The 21,821-nt window shown below is 34.2% G+C and overlaps 2 protein-coding genes across 7 annotated transcripts in view; both read right to left on the bottom strand.

The window, feature by feature from the left end:
• Positions 1-2,654, bottom strand: part of LOC138716345 (SWI/SNF-related matrix-associated actin-dependent regulator of chromatin subfamily A-like protein 1) — a 28,040-nt gene extending 25,386 nt beyond the window's left edge. Inside the window, exons 1-3 of one of the 3 annotated variants that reach the window (XM_069849331.1) lie at positions 2,636-2,654; positions 1,513-1,957; positions 187-302 (exon numbers count right to left, since the gene is read on the bottom strand). In XM_069849331.1, the coding sequence (XP_069705432.1) occupies positions 187-302; positions 1,513-1,957 (561 nt within the window). In that variant the 5' untranslated portion in view covers positions 2,636-2,654. Of the gene's footprint in view, positions 1-186; positions 303-1,512; positions 1,958-2,233; positions 2,539-2,635 lie in introns of those variants that run through there. The other 2 variants (XM_069849332.1, XM_069849330.1) reach the window with 2 other exon arrangements.
• Positions 2,655-7,758: 5,104 nt separating this feature from the next.
• Positions 7,759-21,821, bottom strand: part of LOC138716341 (synaptotagmin-15-like) — a 55,423-nt gene continuing 41,360 nt past the window's right edge. For all 4 annotated transcript variants that reach the window (XM_069849317.1, XM_069849320.1, XM_069849319.1 and 1 more), the window contains 4 exons: positions 19,596-19,834; positions 17,769-18,093; positions 15,681-15,813; positions 7,759-13,544 (listed from right to left, as the gene is read on the bottom strand). In XM_069849317.1, coding sequence (XP_069705418.1) covers positions 13,228-13,544; positions 15,681-15,813; positions 17,769-18,093; positions 19,596-19,834 — 1,014 coding nt within the window. In that variant the 3' untranslated portion in view covers positions 7,759-13,227. The remainder of the gene's footprint in view (positions 13,545-15,680; positions 15,814-17,768; positions 18,094-19,595; positions 19,835-21,821) is intronic.

Genomic DNA, 21,821 nt, shown 5'->3' with positions numbered 1-21,821 from the left:
CTAAACTTAACCAGAATTCCAGACCATGGACGAACATAGGGATAATCCCCTTTAAGGAAAAATTCCTGTGCTCTAACCGGGAATCGAACCCGGGACCTCATGAAATATAGCCAGAAGCTCGATCACTAGACCATGAGGCTGGTCTATTACAATGTAATGCAATGTATTTTACAGATACTGTCTTACCTTTAATATGTTCGCAGGAAAAGCACCTATGGATACTGCTCCTTGAAGATCTTTCAATTTTTTCATAAGAGTATCATAGTCCTCTAGTGCAAAATTCCACGTTTTTTCTTTTGGATCTGAAAGCAACAGTTCATTAAACAAACGGTATATAAGAGGAAGAAAATAATTCTGTTCTTTACACAACCAACGTGCTGAAAGAAATTATATAAATTGTTATTTCACACAGCACAACTGGTAAGATGTGTTATTGTTGTGGGGCGATTCTGTATATTATCTATTTAATAACAGTTCACTTTGTGAATATCTAGAATGAAAAATTCCAGCTGGTCTGACATTACTACTCACATTTCCCTCAGCTGACCATCAGTGTGTTACACATATGATTCCAGTCATCAACAGCAAATGTGTTTAATTCAAGCTCCGACAAGCAGTAAATAGAGAAGAGAGAGCAATGCCCTACGCTTAAGTGATATGTGTCTGTACAGAAAAGCAGTGTCTTAAGTAAAAATGGACGTCGATATTAATGTGTACAGATCAAGAATCAGAGGATTCAATACGAGAAGATGGTAATAAATAGACAGGAATTCTGTGTCAAAGAAGAATTAAAATGGATCTTATGGGCAGTTATAGTAATGCAACTAATAATAGGAGGAATCGAAATGAATTCAGGACCCAAAAACGAGACAGGTGAAATGCTCAAGGAAGTGATTGGAGGAGAAATGAAGGTAGGATTCATGAAAATCAACCAGAAAATAAAGCAACATTTACAAGATTTCAGTCAAACAATAGCAAGCATGATATTAACCATTGAAGCCAACACCAAAAATACTTAGGAACTACGTCAGAAAAATAACCGAATAAAGAATAAAATTAAATATTTAGAAGCTAACCAGAGAAGAATAATTTGATAATTTTCGACATAAAAGAAGTTAGACGAGAATAAAATCTGGATATATATGATTCAGTGTGGAATGTGTTGGGAGCTAATATTTATATAGGATTTCTAAAATGTATTGTATTTCGATTTCTACAGATAAATTGCATATTATGTACAACGCTTAGTTGAACTTATGCCCATTCCGAACATTTTGCAAATGGAGTTTAGACTTCGTCCATAACTTCATTCAGTAGTGAACGTCACTGGCACATAACTTAGTGCCTACATAAAACATTTTAGAAAGTAACAAAAAAACATGCTGGGATAACATACAGCATGTAATTCCGTCGACTTTCAATCCTAATTGCTGTATTTCTTCACAAACAGAGGTTACATAAGAAATTAAAATGTTTAATGACTTTCTTATTAATTACGTCTTCCAAACTTACCATATGATTTACTGTTAATAGACTTGAATATGTCTATCAACTGTGCATGATACGGAACAACTACACAAAATCTCTGTCTTGACAATAAGCGACAATGTCCAGTAACCACTTCTTCCTTTGATTTATAAAAATGGTTAACACTTTTCTGGCGAACAGCACTGTTACTCCCATACTGTCCACTACTTTGTGATTGGTTTGAATTTGATCTGAAGGACAAAAAATTATTTGTTGAGTGCCTTATATTCTGAGACTCAACTGGTGGCACTTTATGCTCGGTATTTGGGAACTGACAAAATGCCTTTGTACTTGTATTATTTGATGTGTTGTTCACGTTACTTGATGGTAACTGATTCTGAAGTCGCAACCTTTCGTTTCTTCTCTGTAAAGCAAGCTGTCGATTAGCTTCAATTCTTTCTCTCTGTTCTTTAGTTAGTGTAGACGTCATCTGAAAAAAGAATTCAATCAATGATGAGCTTAGAAATTGTTAGAATGTAAAAAAAGGCCAACTTCATAATATATTACGCCTACATTCTTATAGTACAGAGAGTTCCTATGCAGACCGGTCGAGTGAGGAATCCGTATACTAAAATTTTTTCCCCTGTTTTAATATCTTACGTTTCGATCCTACTCTAACAGCTGGAAATGTTACAACAATAAAATAGAACTCTGTTAATGTCAGCATATGTATTACGAATTACCACACATAAAGCACATTACACACCATTATCTTGAAGAGTTTTAAATTCAATGTAGATTCATGAAATTCATTCTATAGCGAAATGACATTTCAACCTAGCCTTAAAAGACTTCGTTTCCTTAGTACAACACACGTTTTTATTCCCATTCTGTGTCATTCCATCTATACATTTACAAAGCAGAGGTAGAAATAGACTTTAATGTAGATAATCAAATCGTGCAATTACAAAAACGACACATGATATATAACATTATTTCAATTTTCGGCATTTCAACTACGTAAACACAAAACACATGCAAAATAAATAGGCGGGAAATCCAAGAACTCGACTATTAATCATTGCTGCCAACTTAAGATGGCAGAAACTACTGTAGTTGACTAATAAAAAAAATTTAATAGGAAAATATGACCAACATTTTTTCTTACTGTTAAAAAATGTTATTGTTATTCATTAAGTATATTCTCAAAAGATGAGTTACGGAAAACAGCAGCGCCCACATACTTTCATCTCAGTAGGGGCAATACAATTCCAGTGGCGCCAACTTTTCAAAAACATTAGGTGGGTGTACAAAAGTTTAACATTTGGTTTAACCACAGTCTAGTATATATAATAAGAAAGAAGTGCGCACAAACGTGCAATTTAGTTTGGTATGATTACTTCTCTTTACTATATTCCACCAGTGACTTCGTTCTATTCACACATTTACTAAAATGATATTTTGGACACACTTCGTTGCACAGTTTGCACACGCATTCGGGGGAAGGTTCGTGGTACTCTGATCTTCTGCACAGTTTGTGGTGAAAACCGTGAACTGCTAGCCTTGTTATGGCGCTTCGTAATTTGTTGTTCGGCCCTGTCCAGTTGCGGTTGATCATCGCGTCTAGTCTAGTATATATATATATATATATATATATATATATATATATATATATATATATATATATACAGTCACGAAGCTAGAGTTGTGAGGGTGCTAGGAACAATAGACTGTGCCGGTACTATTTCGCATTGTCTGTAATGAGGCGATAGTAGCGATCCTAGTGGTTAGCAACTACCTATGGATGCATATTTACTACGTATTGAGCTTCGTGACTGTATATACTAGACTGTGGTTTAACCATCACTCACTGACGTAATTTTTTACGATAGCAATGATGGCTCAAACACATGAGTTACAAGTTCACAATAAAACTTGGCAATTATATAGTAAGCATCGGCCAGGCCAGCAATAGAGGTCCAGGGCACATACATTACCAAATATACAATGTTTCAGTGGCGGCTTGTGTCTTCTGGTCCACACCTGTGGAGTAATGGTTAGCGCGTCTGGCCGCGAAACCAGGTGGCTCGGGTTCGATTCCCGGTCGGGACAAGTTACTTGGTTTAGGTTTTTTCCGGGGTTTTCCCTCAACCCAATATCTGCAAATGCTGGGTAACTCATTTCACCGGCATTATCACCTTCATCTCATTCAGATGCTATATAACCTAAGATGTTGATAAAGCGTCGTAAAATAACCTACTAAAATAAAATAAAATTGTGACTTCTGAACCTGGTGGTGCACAACAGCCCATCGTCTAACGAAAAAAGGTTAACAAAAATGCATGTGCCATTCTAATGTCAATAATTATTAATATATCGTTATCGAAAGGATAAAGCAAACATTTAAATGACAAAATAATGAATATAGGCCTATCCTAACAAATTCACACAGGAGTCAGCCTGTGTAGTGCAGTCGGTATAATGTTGGCCTTCTGTGCTCAAGGTTGCAGGTTCAATCCCAGCATAGGTCGATGGCATTTAGGTGTGCTTAAATGCGACAGGCTCATGTCAGTAGATTTACTGGCATGTAAAAGAACTCCTGCGGGACAAAATTCCGGTACACCAGCGATGCTGATATAACTTCAGCAGCTACGTCGTTAAATAAACCATATATATACCGGTTTTTGTCGGTGCCTATAGTCAATACTATTACCATCTGTATCTTTTTATCAATAGAGACGATAGTGGCTAATACACGATGCCATGTTGGATGGATACACCTCAGCAAGACACAAGACCTACAGTATATCGGTAACTATGTCCATTTTGTATTACCTCATTTATCTTTCTCATCTCATCTTCAACTGCCAAATAGTGTTTATTATTCATTTTCATTTTCTGCTTGTCACCAACAATTTCATGGTTCTCAAATTTCTGAAGATGGAAAATTAATTAAACACATAGCCTATACTTTAACTGTAAGTAATTTATTTGAAGAAAGTAACCACATACAGCTTGAACAAAAGTGAAATAAATAAAATTAAATCACGAATATCTTCAATTGACACACTAACATACTCAAGAGGTACAAAACAATAAAAGAACTACCTATCTAAGATTTTTTTTTTTATTTCAGTCTCTGTGATCATAGTCAGATTTTTTAAAATTATGTATTTATATAACACATCAAAAATTATTCTCTTATTTGAAAAAAAAATGAGAATATAAGTTACAATTTTATTATCACATTGCAAACTGCTATTACACACTACTTTGCAAAGTGATCTTACCTAATAGGCCTTGTATGTTTGAGTCATTCTCGATTAAGAGCAAAAAATCGAAATTAAAATAACTAAAATTGTTATTGTATACTGGTACACAAAATTAATACTGAACCTGAAGTAACCATACATGTTTCTTTCCCTCTTGCATATAAACAAGCATTACCGGTATATGCAGGTATGTGTTAGGCATTTGATTACACTAGTATTCATAATCACTTACAGTACATACAAAAAATAAATAAATCTATTATAATTAAGTAAAACAGTTATTCAAAATAACATAAATAAACACTTTAAATATTTAATCCACGTTAGGTAATGCCACTTATTCCATTTTGAATCTTGCGTACACTACTTTTAACACTTGAATATAAGTAATTGATTAACTAGTGGACTTACTCGTGTTAATTATGTAAGCCTAGGCTCTGAGGATGGTGTGATGAAGCACCGAAACAGCTGTAAGCCGCACAGACTTACATAATTAACACGAGTAAGTCCACTAGTTAATCAATTACTTGCCACTTATTCGTTCAATAGTTTTGTTCCAGAAATGACTGGTTCAATTTTTCTCCCTCATTGCTTTAAACTGCTAATAGACCATTAACCTAGTCTGAAGAGTAAAAACGGTAAGCTTGTTCTGATTTATTACATTGCATTGATTTCCTAATCTTGACCATGAACATCACTGTTCTTTAATCCAACCCTACTTTGAACTGAAAAGCTGGTACCAGTATATATCTCTGATGTTACCAATTCTGTAACAAGGAGAGACGCAATGGAATGACATACTGCATAACATTTTTTTTTCAATAGGTGCAATATGACGCATTCGCCTTAAGAAGTCTCTTCAAGGTAATGATATTTACAGTATATATTAAAGGCGTTTCATAACTAACATTTTGGAGACCATCTTCAAAAAAACCTAGAAGCATTCACTTTTCTATTTCTCATCTTCTTTGAACCGAACTTGTTTCAAGGATCCTTAATATTGATGTAGGTATCCAAACATCATGGTAAGAGAGTTTTCTCTTAAAGGTCAGTTCTTCCTTTGAAAGAAAATCATTTTATTGTTTTATCCCTCTCCTCGCACATCTCGTACTTCAGTTCGCTCTTTGTAGACTAGAATTTTTGAGAGAACAAGCGAAAAGCCTTAAATCTTTAGTTAAGAGTGAGGGGAACATATGTCCTAATGACTCTACTCTGAATAAGACTCTACTCAAGGACGTCATGCAATTTTGTCGAGATCATTATTTACGACATTGAAGCAGGGACGGCCCATGCAGGGTGGCTGTAGGACTGCAGCCCCCCCCCCCCCCCAGATAAATTTTGTATGTACTATTTATTACTTTTACTTCCCTTAGTTTTCAAAACACGTTCCGAGTTTCAAGTTTTCCTGTGTTACACCAATCAAATAATGTCATTTCCACCTCCACAAACTTCAAATTTCCTTCCAGTACAACGAGTTGAAGTCTACTCCTTGTGCGCTTTGCGCATTTCTTTGGTCCAGTTTGGTTAAGCAAATAATGCAATTTCCTCATCTGTGGGACTGCCAGTACATTGCATCGTTCGCTTACTTTCCTTCCCCCTCCTTTTCTCACGATCCTGTTACTACCTGAACTGGTTCTTAGTGGACTACATGGTCTGCAGTCTGAATACGAGCGACGAGTGAGTTGTAAAGGTTTTATGTTTTAAGCGCATGCCGAGTAGTATGTTTTAAATGTTTTTCTAACGGAAGTGGATTTCTATTAGTGACATGTTGCAACTGTTCTGTTAATGTTTTCATCTTTTGAACAGTGTGTGTGCTCGCTATGAATAATTCAATGCAATATTTAAAATCTAAACGATTTAGTTAGCCTACTTTAACATTGCACAAAAATGTGAAATCAAAACACGTGGGAGACTGACACCTATGTTGAATATTACACAGACAGCATCAAGCCGCCAGAAACAGTACACTAGAATTTTCACTGCTGAAATTTACTCGTACAATAAAATATGACTGGATATGCGGTTGTGAGGTAAAAAATGCACTTTCCTGCTTTTCTTGTCTTTTATTTGGAATTAAAGATGACGCAGCAAATATAAATAATTAAGGTAAGCCTTTTATCAATGCAGCCCCTCTAAGTATTAGCAATATGAGCCGCCACTGACTGAAGTGACTGAAGTAAAGAAATTGAAGGGTACGCGGGAAAAACGATCAAGCTCCACCAAAAATCGAAATTGAGTTAATAATGCTATCTTATAGTGGAAAGGAAGTACTATCATGTGGTCTAGCTAGTAATAAGAAATAATCGTTCTTGACATTCCATTACGTCAATTTCTATTAAATACACACATAAGTATTAAGCGCTTAAACTTTAAAATTCGTTTTTCTCGAAACTTTCTAAAATGGACCTTGATCGTTATTCCCGTGTACCCTTCAATTGTTTATAACCATCACATAACATAACTGGTACAATCATAGTTATAGTTCTTATGCAGCATTTCTCAGAAGTTTCATATTATAGACATTTGAGACAGAGAGATATACATATAACTAACATAATTATGGTACGCACTATACAAAACTTCTCTGAACATGTGCTGTAATTTTCTTCTGAAATCTTATGAATGGACTAATCGTTTTATACTTTTACAGTGTTTGTGTGATGAAGTTTTCTATTTGAGATTTGTTTAATCAGAAAACAATTAAGACTTTAAATTCTCAGCTATACCTTGTCTTGTCTTGGAACAAAAAGAGTAAGAAATCATTTGAACCATAGTAATTTTGAATTATTTTAATCGAATGCTTACACATTAAGTAGCTTCTCTTTGAGGCAAAAATTTCTGCAAATTTGAGCATATCTTCTAGATCAGGAGCAACAAAGACTCTCGCGCACACAAGCGACCTCATGAAGAATGATTGAGGGATGAATGTACTGAGCAAGGGACAATTGTGGCAGTGCGCCATACATGTCAGGGTTCAGGAATAACTTTATTATTGACAGAATCTCAATAAATAAACAAATTGTGTCCCATCTGATTTATTTGCAGTATTGTAATAGTAGATATAAACCTGTCTATGTGTACAAGGAATTTATTCTTAGAAACATATATTTTATTTCGAAAAATATACAGTAGGTACCTAAAACATGTTATGTATACTAGGTGGAATTTGAATTGCTGAGCTTATCACTTGTCCTTCTGCCACCTGTCGGCAAATAAGTGTAACTAAATTCCTTGTAAGCATGGAAACCTCTGCTAGAGGATACACATGTTCCAATTTCAGAACGATGGAGTTCGACAACAATGAAAGCATATTACTTAAGGAAGGAACAGTAATTGAATCTTTCTGGGAAGTGAAATTACGAAACTACAAGAACTTATAGTTTTTTTCCAACAGAATAGGTCTACATATAACCAATAATTCTTATTCGACCACAGCAAATAGATATTTAATATGGTTTGCACACTGCTTAAGTCGAAATGCACTAACACAATAGGATTAAAAATAACACATTTGTTTCATATTGACTTCTAATTTCATGGACACTTCAAACATAAGTACTCTATTACAAAGCAATTTTTTTGTCTCTTCGAACAGTATAACCACAAGGCCTGTGTATCTTCAGAAATTTTCTGGAAGAATGTGCTTTCTTTGTTTCTTAATTTATTTTCACAATATCCGGCTTAAGGTATTTTAATGCTGCAAGCGGCAAAACAGCTTTTAATTTTGTATCCTTTATGTTTGCTCTCAGTTTTGGCTTCATATGCTTCATTGTACAGAAGAAGTTTTCACAAGCATATGTATTACCAAACATGGACAGTACTTAGGCTGCAAATTTACATAGTTTGTTTTAAATTATGTTTTTTGCACATCAGGTGCTTCTTGCATATTATCATTGGGCATTTTCCCATTTTGCATTTCTAAAAGAGAATGTCATCCCCCAGTCGGGGTTAAAACAGTTTGAAGATTTACACTTCTCTCTTTCCATGCACACCCTTGCTTAGTAGCCTTTCCTTGTCAGGTGTGCTTGCTATCAGTGAAGCACATATGAGCAAGTGACGGACTACTATTGACTCCTATATGCAACTTGCTCATACACGTGCCTATTGCCGTTTCTGTTCTGGATAAATTAATTCGTAAACTATGAGTATTAAAAAAATGTATAGTTAATATTTTAGGATAAAGCTTATAAAAACGCAGACGAACAAACAGACAGGCAGATAGACAGGTGACAAGTCAAAGTGCTCTTTTTCTTCAAAACATTTAGATCAAATCTTATATTAAGAAAGCAAAGAAAATCTCTTCTTTTCATCATTATTCTCGTACTTTTCAATTTTGAAAGTTTAATGTATACAGAGTGTTCCATTTATCTTGTGCACCTATTATAACTTTTTTGTTTGGATAGGTATTGAAATTTTTATTTTTGAGAGTTATGTTAGTATGAGGGGCTAACATGAGTGTAGAGATTTGGTGCATCTAACTACATTATGGTACAAGATACACGTGACGTCATCAATTTTTCAAATAGCACTACATACCGGTACTTTAATCATGTTACATTGATTACCAGACATCGGATTCTAGGGCAAATGCCTATTTTGTTTCTTTAGGAGAAAAGTAAAAATAATTATTAATATTTGTGTTTCATGGAAATTGAAAGGTATTCAAAGAGTTTTATAGCGCCCTAAAATGCCCTAAAACGGTTATTAGAGCCTAATTTGTTAATATTCGCCTAAAAATGCCTAACTCACTGTAAAGTTTCGCATTTTACCCTTACTTTTTATAATTTATACATGCATTCACTGCGAAATTTAAGGCATTTAAAAAGTGGAAAGTTTGCTTCACACCGGCCATGAAACCATTGATAAAGGAAACAAAATGTTTTGAATCTCACGACACTCGCAATAGATTTCACCGAATTTAACATGTTTGGAGGCATAAATGACGACAAAGAACCAACCTTAGTTTTGAAGCAGGCAACAATCACAACATGTGCTGCTACCGATTCAGAGATATACTATACTATAAAAATGACTGTTTTCGGTCTGAAACCGATTAGCTGTACTGCCCTTCAGAGTGTCATAAAATCACAATTTTTGGAGAAAGAGTGTTTTTGAAATATTTATGAAAAGTCGTAAAACTGCGAATTAGTAGGGTAAACCGTTACAAAATATTTAAAAGAATGGCCCTCCTAGTGTTAACACTACCAGGAAATGCAACAATAAGTGGAACTTTGTATTTTTGTCCAATTGAATCTCAATAACAACGGTTCATTTGAATGCTCGTTAACAGTTGCTCTTTCCCTCACCTTATTTGTGTTGAGAAGTTTTGAGCGGTAGGACGTTTTCCTGTGAAGTTTAACGCGATAATGCCGAAAAATATAAGTGCAAAATCTACATTGATCCGGCAATGGCTAACAGAATATTCAGAATTCACTTATGATGGAAAAATAATATTCTGCAAGATTTGTAGCAAACAGGTATGTAACAATAGCTGAAATATATAAATTCTATTAATTTTAATGAGTAGGCCTATAATATTTATACATTGACGGAGCTATCCTGAGGTATAATTCTTTTTAAGACCACTACACTTTAATCTTTTAAATTCCGATAGTTAAAGTATTTGCAGGTCATTAAAATTTTGATTGTTCGAACCCACTAACTTTGTAATAGAAATACGGCAATACAGCAATTAGGATTTTATTTTAATTCAGTTTACTTTACATTTTTAGATTTCGCAAGAAAAGAAGTGCCACCTAAAGCAGCATGTGCAAGGAGCGGCTCATAAGGCTAAAGCTCAGCAGAAAAATCAACTGCAACAAACTTTACTAACACAGCCTACTTCATCCAATCTCAGCAGCAATTTCTATGCTGATTTAACCAGAGCGTTTGTTGCTGCTAACATTCCCTGGAATGCAATTGAAAATCCGGTTTTAAGACAGTTTTTACAAAAATACTGCAAACAAAATATCCCATCTGAGTCGACCCTAAGAAAAAATTACTTAGACAGAATATACAATGAAACTTTAGCTTCCATTCGGGAGGATATAGGTGATTCTTACATATGGGTCTCTGTGGATGAAACCTCAGATCCTATGAATAGGTATATAGCAAATAGGTAGTAGGAAAACTTAGTCCTGATGGACCTTCGATTCCACACCTCGTATGTGTTAAGGAACTTTCGAAAGTGAATAGCCAAGCCATTGCTTATTTTGTAAATAAAGGCCTACAGTCTTTATACTCGGGTAATATAGACGATTCTAAAGTTCTGTTGTTTTGTACTGATGCTGCCTCATACATGGTTGCTGCAGCTCCACTTCTTAAAACATTTTATCCTAACCTCACGCATGTAATCTGTCTAGCACATGGCCTTTACAGGGTTTCTGAAACAATCCGGAATGAATTTCCTCTTGTCAATTCGTTTATTTCTAACACAAAAAAATGATTTCAATATTCAGAGAGAACTTTCCAGATATCCCACTCCCACGGTTGTTACACAATGGGGAACCTGGATTCAGTCAGTGGTGTATTATTCTAAGTATTTTAAAGAAGTGGTCACAGTTATTGATAAATTACCTGAAACTGATAGTGCAGCGTGTGTGAAAGCAGTGAAAGATTGACTGAATGACTCACGAGTGAAAAACGATATTGCCTACATAACATCAAACTTTTCTTTCATACCTGCAAGCATTGAACAATTAGAACGTGAAAAACAATCTCTTTGTAGCCAAATAGCAATAGTAAAGGAAGCTCAAGTGAACATACATTCTGCTTTGGGCGAAACTGGGAAAAAAAGTTAAAAATAAGTGGGACAACGTATTAAATAAGAATGTAGGATTTTCATTGTTGGAAAAAGTATCAAGAGTGATATCGGGGGAAAGTGTAAATGTTCCAGTAATGATTGATGTTTCTATTGTACCTAATTTAAAATTTGCGCCTCTCACATCAGTTTCGGTTGAAAGAAGTTTTTCTGCTTTCAAAATGATTCTCAGTGACAAAAGGCAAAGGTTAACTGTGGAGAATTTAGAAAAAATTCTGGTGGTGTACTGTGCAGATAATTATAATAAAGTCTGAGCATGGAACTGAATTTCAATAACTTAAAATGAGTAATCTTGATATCAATAATCATTATTTCATTAGTTTAAATATATTAAATTTGTGCAGCTCTGTTTATAAATATAATATAGTATTCTTTTTTAATGTTTAAACATACTTTTTTGTGCGTATTTTAGTGTATAACTAAAAATTTCAGTGAAAGAAATAAGTATAATACCTTGATGTGCCTAAAATGCCTATTTTCATTAAAATAGAGCCTAATTTTACAAATTTTGAGCTTATTTTAGGCGCCTAAAACTGCAATTTTTAGTGCCTAAAAATCCGATGTCTATTGATTACACACATTAAGACGAGTTCAAAAATGTATCACAATGTTACCTTCCCAATCAATAACAACAAAATGGAAAATGAATGCCATCAGAATGTGTCATTTGTTGTGGTGCCCCATTCATCTTGTGCATTAACTTACACAAAACGAAAGACGACTGACGTCCGTACACGTCATATGTTGTGTGTTTGCTGTCTTAACATGTAAACATACCACAACAATTGTCGATGCCACAATCCACGTACAGTGGCCTGCACGTTCTCCGAATCTGTCGCCACTCGACTTGTTCCTGTGAGGAACTGTAAAGGACAGTGTGTACCAGAACATTCTGATAACACCAGACGACATGCAGCAACGCATTCGACAGGCTTGTGTGTCCATTCAGCCAGCAGCATGCCGGGCAGTCATACGGTCTTTCGGGGAATGCCTTCAAATGTGCATTAATGCGAACATTATTCGCCATTTGGAACATCTTCTGTGACTCTCAAAGCATAACATTATCACATGGAGAGTACGTTTTCGTTTCGTTTTGTTGTTGTTATTGATTGGGAATGTGACATTGTGATAAATTTTTGAACTCGTCTTAATGTGTGTAATCAATGTACTATGATTAAAGTATGTACTGCTATTTGAAAAATTGATGATGTCACGTGTATCTGTATCTCGTACCATAATGTAGTTACATGCACCAAATCCCCACACTTTGTAGCCCCTCGTTCTAACATAATGCTCAAAAACAAAAATTTCAATACCTATCCAAACAAAAAAGTTATAATAGGTGCACAAAATAAATGGGACACTCTGTATACAGATACCTAATGCACCAAGAGAAAGTACTGAGTTAAACAATGTATCAAATGTATATTTTAATATATTCATACAAGATTTTGTAAAATATTTAAAAAATCAATATATATACACATATAAATTAATATTGTATACATTAGTTTATGAAATATAACAACGTGTATATATAGGCCTGTACATATAGTAGAAAGAATACATATAATTATACAGTATGTATTACATTTAAATCATATATTACCGTACATTATAAATAGGCTATATAACTTTCTCATCTCCCAATGCCACAAGTTTCTTTAATCACAGGTACATTCTAAACCAATGTGTAACCATCTCTTGGGTGAGAAGAGCTTTGCCCCAAGGTGTTTTTTCTTGACCTTCTGTGTAATGAAATGGTCCAAGAATAAGTCTCCCTATTGGTACATCCTTCTTTAATAAGCTTTTCATCATGACACTAACTACAATTAAACAATCATGCAAGAAATTTGATGACAATTTAAAGATAAATGTTTGATTGTAAACTGGATTTCTGTTATTTGCAACCACAGTTCCTCTCCTCGATTTCATCTTCTGACCTCCAGAAAAGTAAGTAACTTTGATGTATGTATTGTATTTGTCTGTAAAAAGAAATCGACTGTTATCACAAAGTTTTATAAACAAATTGTATACGGGAGGTATATATTTTATTGACAATGTTTTTAAATTCTAAATCGATCAACAAAGCAATAAAGCAAGCAATTTTAAGTTCCTGGAATAAAATTTACTATTCTACATTAACATCTTTAACATGAAATTCATGGCTTACAAAGGTTTTTTTAAATAAATTTGTATTACTGCAGAAACCAGCACCAAAATTACAGGAATGACTTTTATTATAATAATAATAATAATAATAATAATAATAATAATAATAATAATAATAATAATAATAATAATTTACTATTACTATTATTATTATTATTATTATTATTATTATTATTATTATTATAATTTACTATTATTATTATTATTATTATTATTATTATTATTATTTCAAATATTAATTGGGACTCATTACATGAAACACCAGACTCCAGAAATAATAATAATAATAATAATAATAATAATAATAATAACAATAATAACGGCAACAAAATTGTAGATTTGAACTGTATATGATATTTAAAAATCGAGTAACTGGCGAGTGCATTAACAACAATAGTCAGGGTTGCCAACTGATTGAGTTAGTACTGGTATCTTTATGAAGAGTTCAATTTTTAAAATCTGGTGATTCCGATTGAGTACTCCACTGACATTCAGCCATGCTGAGAAATGTCAAGAAGACAGCTTGCATGGGGATAACACCACAACAACGAAGAATAAAAAGTTCTAAGATACTGATGACTCTTATAAGATAATTTTTTACTTCACTTCTATATAATTCTGCTGTAACTGTTTATAAATTACTTTTACTTTGTAACTGCATCAAGTAAATTACACAAAGTAAATTTTCATAAATATTATTAAACTACTGCTTTGAAGTATTAGTTGTATTTTTTCACTACTGCACAAAATTTGGTTTATTACTGCATATATTGGTTTTATTACAGCACAAATTGTGTATGACTGCACACTAAAAAAACCCTCATACAGCGCATTTGATACAGTAACAAATATGGGTGTATTAACCTAAGGCATTCAGGTGTCCTTAAACATAAATTTCGAGCGAAAAACGACTAATTTCCTACACTCTAAAAGTGTTTTCTTGACAATTAATTCCACTATGATTACATAGGAATCATTTGGCGGCAAGTCAGTGGTAGAAACTTAATGTAAGAAAATTAGCCATCGAAAACCAGAGCCAATTGTTAACAGACCATTATATTTACAAGTGGCGAAGCTCTTAAGAGGCCTTTGAGATTTAGCCTACCCAAAAAATTTGAGTTATTATACCTAGTAACAGTAGGCATATAAGTTTGAAATAACAATGTATCGTAACACTTGATTTCATTTAGATCCTTCTATATATTAAATTCACCGTTTGCAGTCATTCCAGGATGAAAAGTCTAGTGCGAGAGGACTGTGACAAAAACCTCATAATGATGGCCTTGCTCACAGGAAGAGGCACTCACAAGCTTGAGATAAGGCTGGGGAGGAAGAGATATCAATTTGCTATGACTGAGTAGTAGGAATTGTGGCTAACCTCCACGTCGCAATATAATATGGCGCGCAATATTGCTGTTCTGTGAATTTGCTGCATTGTTGAGTGTTAGTTTAATAAAAAATGCATGCATGTGTGTTACATACTAATTTTATATAAAATGGCTCATATTGAGAGAACATTGAGGTCATTATTTGCAGAATTAAAAGAGAAACCGTTTTCAAGTTGGACATATGAAACAAAATGAGCTTACGAAGATAAGAGATCGACACTACATTTACATATTAAAATAGCGGATGGAGGAAGACAAAATATAAAATTTCAATTTTCATGGTATAAGAAATATCCTTGGCTAACAGGATACTCTGAGACAAATAGGTTACCGGTATTATATATTGCTATACCTGTATTCTGCTTGGGGGTGAAAATGAGTGGTCATCATCTTCTTGTGGAGTCTGTGTCACAAAAAATGTTGATAGAAAAGCCGAGAAACATCTGCTGTATAAAAAAATATAAGGTAAGCAGATTTTTCATCCTACACCTTAGTTCCTCCACTGATATTTACCAAGCTTGGAATCGAAACATACGAATTAATAATGTTGGACTTTATTACCTGAAATTCTGTTAGTCTTGTTGTTGCCTCCAGACAGCATTAAGTTGCAAGCCTCCATTATCACCACTGTCAGTGTCATTGTTTCCCGTTTGTAGCACAAACTGAGCTGTATATTGCCTGGGGCCACATCTGGCTGTAGGAAATTGTACAGTAATCGTTAATAAAGGAAAAAGTTTTCCAAACGTTTTGTAGATAAAAATGAGTTGCAATTTATAAACTTTCAACACACAATATTAATAAAATTCAGAATTATTGAACACAGAATTCTAATGAATTAAAAGTATAATACCACATATGTATTTCTTCACATAAGAGTAAATCAATTTATAATTAAACTGTATTACAAAAAACGCTTATTGGTTTATTCTATAGGATATATCACGTGGCAAGTAAATTTTTGTATAAACGATAACTAAGGCTTCATATTTACCATCTTTTACTCTATATTATTTTAAGGAATACAGAAAGATAGACAACAATAATACTGCTATTCACAAGTAGGATCTGCTGTCCTGTAGGTTAAAGAAAGTACAAAGTGAAGACATTGGAAGTGTGATTTTTATGGTCAACTGGCATCTGTCACTTGAAGTTGTGTAGTACCTGCCAAAAACTGTGATTTATTATCTCAAAGATTGTTTATTAATGTACAACAGTAATAATCTCATAATTATTAGAGGAAAGGATCAACGAATCAAACTTAGAATCCAAGTCACAACTCCATTATGAATCATTTACGAGTGAAATGTTTTGTATTACTACTAGTACCTTAGTAGCTTTCCTTTATCTCTAACAAAAATGGAGTAACTAAGTTCACAAATTCACTTTTTCATAGACCGCAGTTATTAGTCACAGCACAAAATAAAAGACAAAAGTTATGCTCTTAAAATGCCAGATATAGAACAATTTGGTGTTAGCTGTTTCCTTTTTATACTAAGCTTAAAATTGCACAGAAGTGATAAGATGGTGACGAATAGGCGAACATAACCTTCTTGCAAGTGTCATTTCCGAATTTCCATGGAGAAACAGGAAATCCATGAAATACTCTAGATTCCCGCTAATCCGACCCTCAGTAATCCGGCTTCCTCCTAGTGTACTTCTATAATTTCTACTATAATATTTTTCTGGGAAATTTGCACAAATGCCATTCATTACACTGTATTATTTCTATACATAGTATATACTTATATAAACAAGTGCCTGCCACATATGGAACATTCTAGTTTCGATTACCAAGTGCAAGTGCAGTGGTTGGCACAGCTTATAACATTAAATTTAATGACATTTTTAAGTACTCTCAATAATCCAGCACTCTCGTTAATCCGACGCCCCTCTGTGGAAGAAATGGCCGTATTACTAAGAGTTTTTCTGCGAGAGTATGAGATTTCCATTTGCACTGAAAGCAAATTTCTTGTTGTCTTGATTCCGAATAGCTCTAAAATGCTTTTCTCATTTATCCATTGGGATTTCTTTCGGTCTCGGAGCTATGTTTTTTTCTGAGTGTCAATAAAGGATCCCTTTTTGCGGATCAGCTATTTTTCTCGCCTCAGTTTCCATATGGTCGGATTTCTTTAATTGCAGGAGCTGTTTATATTTTCTTCTGTGCTTGGCATATCTTTGTAAATCTTCGTCCATGCCCAACATTCTTGTCTTGTGTAGAAATGCCAGAGTTTCCTTTCTTTTGTGGTACCGTTCACTGTCAAACCACAGTTTGGATTTTATTTTCTTGACTAGTAAGGCTGCTTTTGTAGCATATCTATAGTGAGTTTGATAGCTGCATTTATTTGCCCTTTCTGTATGAGAAGATACTCTTTTGTTTTTTCTTTGTTGTTCTAAAGTTTTCTACATCTAGTCTTCTTGAAATGAATATTTATTGGCAGCATTGTTGCGAAGGTTTCGATGGCGTCTACAAATTAATTAGAACTTGCAAAAGGAAAAGGAACAGGTTAACACAATAGCTGATGTGCTCAAGACTAATCTGACATGCCTCTAGATCACATCTACCATTCTTTTTCTGCTGATAAGAACTCATGGTTAAAGAGAGAAGTGAATTTATGGATAATGAACAAAAGTGTTCACTTTTATACTCACCTGTGATTGCTTGTACAATCGCATTGCATACCGCCTGGGTCTCCCAGCTATGATGTCCTCCAAGTAAAAAAGTGCGTGACCGATTGCATCATATTTCCCTTGGTGATCTGCATCATATAATGAAAGGCGTAGGACTTTTCCTGGTGGATCTTTAATAATGAACTCAAAGTCCTCTTCTATTTCAGGATTCAAATCGCCTTTATATATTTTGCTTACACGCACAGGCTTATCCAGTGGTAAAATTACCAACTTGACAACTACACTATATGTATAATGTTCACCTTTAGGAGGAAGCCCTTCCACCTTATTGACGTGCACAAACAACCTGCCGGTAAATAAACATAACGATCACATGTAGAAGTAGTTTCACTTCATAAACCTGGACAAGAATGTTTATTTGTTATAAAGGAAAAATTAATTTGGAAATAACAAGAGATGCTATTCTGAACACTGTAAACTCTCATGAATTTATATAGTTATATGATTAACGTTAATTTTCACTGCTGTTATCAATTTATATGACGAAAATATTCCCTACAACACAGGCTATATCTTTGAATACAATAAAACTAATTAATTTACATCACAAAATAAAATTATATCCTACTAGTATATTATCAATATGTAGGTTATACGGTATCGATATAATAGTAACAGGGATTTAATGTAATGAAGGTTAAAAGATAATTTACTTAATTAGTAAGTGTAATCAATCAATCAATCAATCAATCAATCAATCAATCAATCAATCGATCGATCAATCAATCAATCAAACAATCAATCAATAAATCAATCAATCAATCAATCAATCAATCAGTGAGTCAAATTAATTGCCCTACATATTGAGCAATCGACCAACTGACATTTCTTCTCCCTTTCTCTCATTTTCCCTCCTCTATCTCGTCCGTCTTGCTTTACTGGCTTTGTCTCTCTGTTCTTCTCTCTCATTTTACTTTCATATAGCCTACATTTTCCTTTTTCTCTCCTGGTCTACGTTACACCTGTGATAAGACGAAATGATGATGGAAATTTGTTGGGATACCACAGGGGAACCAGAGCTCCTGGAGAAAACATCTGTTACCTGGACCATGATCTTGCCCAATACAAGTTATAAATCAGAAGTACGCTCAGGAGCGAACCCAGGATCACAGGATTATAAGTCCAGCGCTCTAGCCACTAGACCACCATGGTGACTTCACTTCACTACATCTGCCAATATTAATCCATGAATTACCGGTATATATCGTAAAGTCAAACTTTTCTACAATTTCAGCTTTTATGTCAGTTTGTTCCTGGATGTCTTTAGTTTTATTTTTCTGTGACATTTTTTTTTCGGTGTTACTCTGTTTTACCTTGTGTCTGTGCGCATGCATGTACATGTGCGTGCTCGTGTGTGTGTGTAAAATCTATTTTCGGAATATCCAAGCAATTGTAATGTTATTTCATTCTTTCTCTATTTTTTTTTTATTTTTTTTTGGGGTTATTTTACGACGCTGTATCAACATCTATGTTATTTAGCGTCTGAATAATATGAAGGTGATAATGCCGGTGAAATGAGTCCGGGGTCCAGCACCGAAAGTTACCCAGCATTTGCTCTTATTGGGTTGAGAGAAAACCCCGGAAAAAACCTCAACCAGGTAACTTGCCCTGACCGGGATTCGAACCCAGGCCACATGGTTTCGCAGCCAGTCGCACTGACCGTTACTCCACAGGTGTGGACTTCTTTCTCTAAGATTCATACGTGAAATATAATATAAAATGATTAAAAATGATCAGAGGATTAACATGATTGTAACATGTGCATGTTAAAGATTATATTAAACTTACTTTTTGTTCTTCTGGAAATAGGCAGCTGTAAAGTGAATTGTACCATATGCTGCCTCTTGGAACCAGTCAGCTTTCCCTCTTGTATCAGGTGTTCTCCAAGCATTAAGGGCCTCAGTGGATCTTGACATGTGAATACCTTCATTATGGTCTGGAGTATATAAGCTCGTATTCAAACCATATGTTCGAGCAATTTCTGCTGCTGCAATTTCTTTTTCTCCCAACTGATAAGTGTTAATATCCTACACAAGAATACGGATACAGAACAAAAATTAAATCATCACAAACAAGTTCTTTTATTAAAGAGAAACTGTTATGATATACGGAGGTAGCAGTATGAGCTATCAGTGTTGTCGTTAGATTAATTTTATGCATGTCACAGGAAAATACCACTGAATTTCACATATCGGTACATTCAAAAGCAATGATCGATGAGACCTTATTTCCTTGTTACTTTGCAAGTAACCCACTTTAAACTTTCCATAATATTACCAACTTTATAGCTGCGAAGTTATAATGCCTACCCAAAAATAAAATCTTTACTGGTACCTTAAATGTATCTCATTAAATCTACTGAACAGAACGAATAACACAGTAAGATTAAAGCTTATAATATTAACTCAGTTCCACATCTTCAAGATCAGTACTGGTAGGCCTACTCTAGCATTATAGATCGCTATGGTCTCTAAGAATTGCAGAAACATATTATGTCTGTGAAGAAGGAAACTTAGGCGAGAAACTAGCAAGTATTTTTGGAATAGAGCCCTTTCATTCAAGGGCAGAGTTGTTTTACAAGCCATAAATTTCTTACATGTGACTGCTGTTTTGCTTCCTTCTGAAGGTCGAATTTTAATATGCGAATACTGAATCCAATGTCAAGCATGATACTAGTAACTATTTTATTACAGAGGATAACTAACAGTACTAAATCAGACAAAATTATTTAAAGTGACAAATATTATATTACGGTACCGGTACATCTAATTTTTCTTAGCCCAAAAACAATGCACCGGTACTACAAGAAAATTTCCTTTGTAATACTGGTACCAGTATCTGAGTATCGTAAAATCATTACAGATTGTAAAGCATATAAATAAACAATAAATGCATTCTAAATTATTGTTTTGACATTAATTTAAGCTGCAAATGCCGGGTAATCTTTTCGCGAATCCTCGGACCTCACCTCATCATCGTAGAAATTACTACATTGTAAAAACTGTAAAAATTGTAAAATATTGTAATAATTTGTAAAAATTGTAATTGTAATATTGTAAAATTTTGACTTGTTCCACATCTTAAAGCTTCATTGCTCATGTAAGATCTATGGAAGATAATAAATGAATGAATGAAATGAAATTTTACATTCAGTGCCACCAGTGAACAGAATGGCATAGTAAACTGTTTAAGTACCGATACCGTTTAAGTTGAAGACAAGCAGAACTTGTTAATTTTTAGATTCTGACAGTGAATTGTTCAGAAGTAGACATTCGCTTATTCCACAAGGAATTTAGTATTTCCAACGTTTCAGAAAGACATACAAAATTCATTATCAGGGCAAATAGGTAGTTTACAACTTAAAGAGAAGTAGGTGACTCCTCAAGTTGTGCCTATTTGCAGTGATGGTGGAAACTTGTATGTAGCTCTGAAACGTTGGAAATGTTAAGACACAGAACAAAGTGGAATACTCAAAAGTCTACTTCTGAAGCAAGAAGTTAGTTGGTATTTATTTAATTTCTGTCTGGTACTCTTGACCTCAAACGTAATGGAAAAACTCCACAGCTCTATAGGTAATATTCTCATTAGAGGATGTATTGTGATAGCGATTTCGATAATTTCACGTTCTCATTATTCCTGATTTTGGAGCTGTCTGTCTTTCTGTCTGCCTGTCTGTTCGTCTATCTGTACACAAAAATTTCTTCTGAACCACTGTTTTGTTCATACTCAGTACTGGTACTGTACTGGTATTTCAACAATTTTAAACATTTAGAATGCTATAAAAATAGAATAGGAACTGCTTTAAAAGTTAGACCTGAAGTTCCACTTTAAATTTAATATTTTAGATATGAACATTTTATTGTTTTTCTAGTCGCTTAGGCCTATCAACTACTAGGTTATTTAGCGTCAATGGAATTGATTGGTGAGCTCAAAATGATATTTGGTGAGATGAGGTCCAGTACTCGCCCTGTGATAACCTGACATTCGTCTTACAGTTGGAAAAAACCTCGGGAG

This window comes from Periplaneta americana, chromosome 16 (genome assembly GCF_040183065.1).
Source record: "Periplaneta americana isolate PAMFEO1 chromosome 16, P.americana_PAMFEO1_priV1, whole genome shotgun sequence".
Taxonomy (NCBI): domain Eukaryota; kingdom Metazoa; phylum Arthropoda; class Insecta; order Blattodea; family Blattidae; genus Periplaneta; species Periplaneta americana.
The sequence above is the reverse complement of the archived record's forward strand: the minus strand, read 5'-3'. Positions and strand labels throughout refer to the sequence as shown.